This window comes from Episyrphus balteatus, chromosome 4 (genome assembly GCF_945859705.1).
Source record: "Episyrphus balteatus chromosome 4, idEpiBalt1.1, whole genome shotgun sequence".
Taxonomy (NCBI): Eukaryota; Metazoa; Arthropoda; class Insecta; order Diptera; family Syrphidae; genus Episyrphus; species Episyrphus balteatus.
Window position 1 is genome coordinate 7,636,736 of NC_079137.1, and position 7,490 is coordinate 7,644,225.

The following is a 7,490-nucleotide window of genomic DNA, read 5'->3' on the forward strand; positions in this document are numbered from 1 at the left end:
TCTACTGTTCTTTACCTAACCTAAATATTTATTAAGTTGTTTATTATTTTAATTTTAAAAGCTATTTTGTTTTTTCTCATAAATATTTTTTTTTTTCATTATTATTTTTTTTCTAATCTGACCTCGCTTAGAAGTCAAGTTTACCAAAATCTACTAAAACAGAAACAGATAGACAGATTAATTAAATATTTTTTTTCTTGTTTTTTTTTTATTTTGTCGAAATTGCGTAGGTACAATAGCAACATAGATATAAGTTATATTAGGGGAATGTGGTGGATACATTTAAATGGGGGCAAAATTAATTTTTCTTGAAATAGTTTTTGATTTTTATTTTAAAATTTTTGAAAACCAAGATCATATGAAAGGAATTCTCCGCAAGTTGACTACTAATAGAAGAAAAATGAAAGTAAATTAGAATAACATAATATTAATTTAATTTTTTTTTATATACATATGTACCTCAATCTAAAAATTTCAAAAATTATGAGTTTTTGAGTAAAAGATGGGAAAAATTAACACTCTAAAAGTTTTCAAAGCAAGTATTATTTTGAAAAACCTACACTAAACTGTAGGTACTGTCGGTGAACTTGCATTTTGTATCCAAAATTTAAATAATAAGCTGAATACAAAAAATCTTACAAAGATTCTATAAACAATTCATTGTGTAAATATTAAATAAATGTTTGTAATTTGAAGTTATTGTTTTTGTTTTTTATTTCTTTAATGTTCATATGTATATTGTAAAAATAGGTTTTTTTCATACAATGTCACACCCGTTACAAAAATATGTCACATCCGTTACACATTAAAGTTGTTACAAAAACATAGTTTTTTTTTTTATAAATTTTCTTCAAAAATATGCTTATGGAAACGCTTCCTTTCGTATTGAATACGAAATCGACCAATTTTCATTCAAAAATCTACAATGCAGCGTCTAAAAGTCAACGAGCGCACTGAATAGATTTTCTAACGTCACCCCTAATCTTAAAAATTTGTTACGTTGTTACATTATATCAACAACTAAAACACATTAGGTGGTGAAGCTATTAAATACTTTATTAAGTAATTAGTACCCAAGTCAGCAACAAAAAATGAAGTAACTGCCCAACTAACAGTTCCGCTTTTATAAAGCTTTACAGCTGCTACTGAAACTTCTGTGAAACTTTATAGAAATAGAATTGTTAGCTGGGTGTGTTACAATGGAAATACCCATTTTGTTTAAAAAAAAATTAAATTATATTTGAAACATTAAAATCGAACTTTTTTGACAAAAAAAAAAATCAAAAACTCAAAAACATTGATTTTTTTGCATTTTTCTCATTATTTTTGAGGTTTTGTAAAAAAAATAAATTGCACGACTGGGGTCGCACGTACTTGCTCTTATGGTAAAAGTTACTCTAATGTTAAAGTTTGTTTATTTCTAGTATAAAAAGGAATTTTTAGAAAAAAATTTTCGAAAATCGTTAGATCCGTTTTTTAAAGAAATAATTTTTTATATATAAAAATTTTCTAACATTTTTCAAAAAAAAAGTTGATATGGAATTTTGAATAAATAATTAATTTACACATAAAAACAAAATTTCAAAATTTTTCACCAACTCGTTTCCAAAAAATTAATTTTTCAAAAAAAAATTTTGAAATATTTTTTTAAAAATCCAAAAATGTGTTTTTTGAAAAATTAAAAAAAATTTTAAATAATGATTGTTTAAACGTTTCTGTATTAAAAATTTGGTCGAAATCTGTTTTGTCGTTTTTGAGAAATTCATAAATCCAAAAAACCGTTCTATGGCAGGTACCGTTAATAACGGTACAAAAAATATTTTTTGTATTATCAAAGGTGGCTTTTATCTGTAACAGTAAGCAGAAAAATTTTAATGAAAATCGTTAGAGCCGTTTTTGAAATAAATCAACTTTTCTGTTTCCGTTATATGACAGGTAAGGTACCGTTAGTTTCGGTCCTAAAATAAAAATTCAATTTCTCCTCTAGGGAATCATCCAAAATTGTTAACTACCAAGTTTGAAGAAAATCGCTTCAGTAGTTTAGGCTGTAGCTCGAGGTTCTTACAGACAGACTGACAGACAGACAGAATTGCCGGACCCACTTTTTTGGCATTCTCCATCATCGTAATGTCATGTAAAATTGTTATCTCGAGTTCGATTTTTTTTACGAATCCTAAACATGCCCTGTAGTACCTATTATATATCGCAAGTAAAAATTTATAATTTTTGTAGATCTTTTAATTTATCAACAATTTATCAATTTTTCAACTCCTCTTTACTCATTTTCTGCTTATATTTTTTGTTTTCAAAAATTATTTTCACTGTTGCACATTAATTAAGGGCCATTTGCTGAATCGTAACCTAAATAATTTATGTTGAACATAAAATCATATTCCCTACTTTTTCCTCTGCGTAAACTGTCACATAAGGAACTTAAATGCTTAAGTTTCGATTCAGCAAACGGGTCTTAAACACCTAAAATTATGGAATTTAACCTTAACCAATAAAACTGGTTTTCTGGCTTTTCCCTTTCCATAATGGTTGACATCCTCCAGCTTACGCTGTTCTCTCTCTTATCCCTTGAGAACCTAGCAGCCAAAAGGATCTTTAACAGAACCGTCTCTGATTTAAGATTTAGGTTTTTTTACTATCAAATTTGCAAAATCTTTGCCTCTTATCTTTTTTAAAGATTGAACTTTGAACTTATAAAACAAAAAAAATCACTCAGATTGGAATTCAAAGACGTCACTCAAATTCAAAATTTTCCTCAAATACACACGTCTGAAGGGAATTTTATGAGGAAATGTTCAAGCATTTACTTCAGAATTTCCTCAGTTGGTATTAAATTGAAGTAAATGCTTTCGTTTTCTTCGCGTTACAAGAAGTTGGTAAAGTAAAAATCTTAACTTGAGTAACCTCTATGAATTCCGGCTTCAAAATCTGATATAAAATAATTGTTAAATTAAGTATGTATGTTTTTAATTGTATGTCAAAATATTGAACAAAAAACGTTTACAAATCTGTCTTCTTGCATAATTTGTAAAAATGCTTCATAAAATGCAAAAGAAAAAACTTAAAAAACAAGCAATAATCAAATAAATTTAAATTTATAAAATTAATTCATCCCTCAAACCGCTTTAACCAGCCCACAAACACTTACAAAAAAAAATTGTTTAAATGAAATCAATATTTGCTCTATAAAAAAAAGAAAGGAAAAACTGAAAATGTAAATGATAACACGTATTTGTATCTATAATATTTTTTTTTTTTTTCTATTCAAACTTATTGATACATACGTGCAACTATGTAAAGACGATTACAAATTGAATACCTAGTTAGACTAGAGAGAGATACACATTTTTGTGCAAGTACGTACTTCCAAACATATGTATAATAAAGTACACACTACACACATAACTAGAATATAGATATATAGATATAATATTCAAGTACTTTCAATTATTGATTTTATTTTTATTTTCACCCTATTTCTATTTTAAATTATCCCAAGTACCATCCCTTAGTTTTTTTTTTTATCTGAATTAAGGGTGATAGAAAATAAAATTACATATAAAATAAAATTAACAACTGGTTTGGTTGTATATCTATTGTTTGTGGTTAATTCCACTTCACACGTCTATTTAAGGTAAAATAAATTAGCGGTTTTTCTAAAAGCTATAACAAAAAACGCACACACAAAATTACTCAAATAAGCACTAGCTCATTAAAATATCTAAAAACAAAGTCGTGAATCATTTTGCATTAATTTTTTTTTTGCTTAAAGATAAGCAATAAAATTAAGTTTTTCAATAAGGGGAAGTCTGGGCAAGACAGACAGGTTGTTGAAAAATCGTGAAAATAGGTGTTAGAAATATATTTTTGACCCATTAATAACCAACCGTTTTTTAACGAAAATATGGTGTTGCCATTTTTTGAATTAATATTTTGTATACCTAAAAACGTATTGAACGTTAAAGGCGTCTGGCCACGTGATCTTGTCACGAAGACTTGATTCCCCTGGCACTCCTTTATGTCCACATCTGAACACTGAACAAACAAAATCAGGGTATTCTTTAAAAGTGTGACTACAATGTGCTGTAGCCTTTTTTTGTATCATTAAAAAAGTTATGGGTCAAGGTTTTTTAAAAACAATATAGGCTTAAAATACATAGGTTATATAGGTTGTTATTTTTTTTAATTTTGTAAAAAAAGTTGCTTTTCATAGAATAATTTTAATTTTATTTTACCATTTTTTAATAAGTTCAAATTTGTTTTAAAATTACGAAAACATCTTTTTCAAATTAATTTTTTTTTATCGAAAAATATGTATATTTTTTTTTTATTCAAAGTTTATATTTTTGAAAATGGTCCTAGTTTCAAAATTTTTTTTTTATTATTGCTAGAGCACCCTTAATTTTGATCATAAGAATTATTTTTTTCCAAAATCTTACCTATAGCAAGCATTTCGGGAACGTTTTTTTTTTAAATTTCACCACAATTAAAATCCTTTTATAGAATATATACTTACTATAGGAATACCAAATCAAAATTATGTTGAGAACAAAGATACGGCCATTTAAAAAATTACTAAATAAAAACTTGTAACCTTTCTATTCCTTATTTTTTCGGAAGAGTAATTTCGGAAACGTTTTTTTCTAAAAACACTAAATTCTTCATTCTCGAAGGATATAGCTTTGGTAATTAGTGGCTTTCTCTCCTTAAAATGACAAATGTTTTAGTGGTCCCAATTGTTTTTCGTAACATCCAAATCTTATACACAAAATATGTATTTTAGTTTAGGCGTTCCCGGAATGTCGATTAACTTATATAGGTGGATTTCCATATATCTAGAAAAAAAAAAAACAGCTTAGAGTCGTATCTCCACGTTGAATACAAAAAATATAGATACTTTAGGGCTGTGTTCACAAAGTGACAAAAATGTTTATAAACAACTGAAGAGTCCACCGGAAAAACAAACAAAAACTGGTTCGTAGATAACTAGGTTGTGTTCAAAATACAGTTAGTCACTCAAATTTAATTAATTTTTTTCACTTAAATTTCCATTATGGAGTTATGGAAAAGCTTTCCCGAAAAAATTTAATAATGGCACAATGAAACAAAATACCTGGAACTCAAAGTCTCCACCTCGATGTCCCTCCATTACAAAAATCACTTGTGCTCTTTAAAAAACCATATTTAAAACTCAGAAATTAAAAAAATATTTACTACCTTACATACATTTATTTTTATTTAAATTTTAAGGATAATTTAAAAACATAGAAGTCTGCTTTAACACATGACTCAAAAGTCTTGACTCTTTTAGAAAATAAATTATAAGTAGTTAAAAGACATTGTTTAAAAAAAGAGGCATGACACTTGAGTCTGTGCAAGAACAGTGTCCAAAAATACACAAAAATTTTAATCTTTCTCCGTTTTAAGGTTCGTTATTGTTGTTTCTGAAAAGAACTGCTCCGTTGTTACATTTTGTGATATCGACGACGGAAATAGCTGTGCCTGTGCTTGTTGATATTGTTTTCCATCATTTTTAAGATTACGAAATTCAGCTTGAAAAATAGTCTGCGACACCTCTGACTTGACTCTAATACGTTCTGCTGGATTCAATTTCTTCACAAATCTTGCCAAACTTAAAAAATACATTTCATCTGCATCATGTGAACAATTTTGTGATACCACAGATTGTTGATGATGATTTTGACTTTTAAAATGTCTCGAAATTAATCGAGTATTATTTTTCATTACCGTTACCAATTCATTCATTGTGCCTTCAAGTATTGAATTTGATGTCTTCGAACCTCGCTTTGGAGTTGAATGTTCTTGATTGTTGTTATAAGTATGAAAATTTGTTGCAGCAATATCGGAATGATCAGTTGACAGAGCTTCGTTGACAGTTCGTAGAAGAGGTGGTGAAGGTTGATGATGGGTTGTTTCATCTGTAGTTGTATTTATTTCAAGAGGTTTTTGTTCAAGATGACGGTGATGATGATGGTTATTATCTTCATCATCATCATCTAAATCATTGTCAGATGTATGTTCTTGAGATTCATCTTGTTCGAGTTCAATGGAATTCCTTCGACCACTAAACAAAAAATTTAATATGACAAACATTTGTATAAAAATATTTTGTTTTAATTATTCTGATTAGATTTTAATGGGTAAAGTGTTTCTTTTTATAACTACTTACTGTCTAGGTCCTATTGATACGGGTAAAAATGCCATTTGATCTTCAAATACCCATTTTGGCATTTTTTTGACAGTTTGACCGGTCTTGGATTTTCTTCGATTTAAAGCATTTGTATAGGCATTGCGGAGTTTGTTCCATGATTCCTTACAATGATCCCCTTTTAAAGAAAGTAAAAAAAAAAAAATCATGTTAAACTTCAGTCAAGCTCTTTAAAAGAGGTTTTAAATGTTTGTATTAAACATTATAGTTGTTACTACGTTAAAGTCACCTAAGTGCATACCGTTTTCTTGGGTAATTAAATCTTATTTACCACTAATTTTACGCTTAATTTGACAAAAAATCGAAATTCCAACAAATGTCAATTTAACTTTTATCATTTTAAAGATTTTAAGGCAAAATTTATTCACTCTAAATTATATTTAAAGTCGCCATTAAAAATAAGAATTCTGCCAAATCACGTCCAAATTTTAAAATTTCCCATTTTAAACGGCGGTGACTTTAAATTTAATGGAGTGTGAATAAATTGGACCTAAATACAGCAAATGCCTTAAAGTTCCTTAACTCCTTAAAAAAATATTTAAAACAACACATTTGTACCCCCAATTTAATATATCTCAAAAAATTTCTTAAATAAGTGCTTTTGCTAACGACAGCACTGGTAATCTATTAATTCACCACAGTACATATTCACCAGCACACTAAAAACACACGCATTCATTAAACTGTCAACACTGACAAGACAACATGCAAAAAGATCTGTTCAGTAAAATGTCTACTCAACAACAAATTATAGAAAATCTCTTTTCGGAACTCACCAGTACTACCCAAATTATCACCAATACTATCCCATGTTTCTTTTCTCAACACAAGATTTCGGTATTGTTTGTTTTTTAAATCATATAAAATCGGATTTGCTCGAACTTGTTCGATAAGTTCTTCTTCAACGATGCTACTCATTTCACACGGACACGCTTCACACGACTGACGATATAAAAAAATTTACAGAAAGTATAATTCCCCTGCTGTTGTTGAGGCAAAATTAACCACTATACTGACGCTGATGATACACAAAGTACACTGTGAGAGTGGTGACTACACAACTCTGATGAATATTATGAGAAGGCGTGTGTTGTACTTGTGAATGCGTGTTTACACGTCATGGGTCACGTTTGACGTTAAAGCAACGATTTGGTGGTTGTTCTTGTTACCTCTATCTACCTCTTTCTACCTATATAAATATATTTTTTTGTTAACGATTGCAGGAATTATTATAGGGTACACTATCTAC

The 7,490-nt window shown here is 28.4% G+C and overlaps 1 protein-coding gene across 1 annotated transcript; it reads right to left on the reverse strand.

The window, feature by feature from the left end:
• Positions 1–5,227: 5,227 nt before the first annotated feature.
• LOC129919829 (transcription factor Adf-1-like) lies at positions 5,228–7,208 on the reverse strand. The gene is made up of 3 exons (XM_056000901.1): positions 7,018–7,208; positions 6,203–6,359; positions 5,228–6,097 (listed from the first exon to the last, which is right to left on the reverse strand). The coding sequence occupies exons 1-3, from the start codon at positions 7,157–7,159 to the stop codon at positions 5,419–5,421; spliced, it is 978 nt and encodes a 325-aa protein (XP_055856876.1). The 5' UTR covers positions 7,160–7,208; the 3' UTR covers positions 5,228–5,418.
• Between the last annotated feature and the right edge of the window lie 282 nt (positions 7,209–7,490).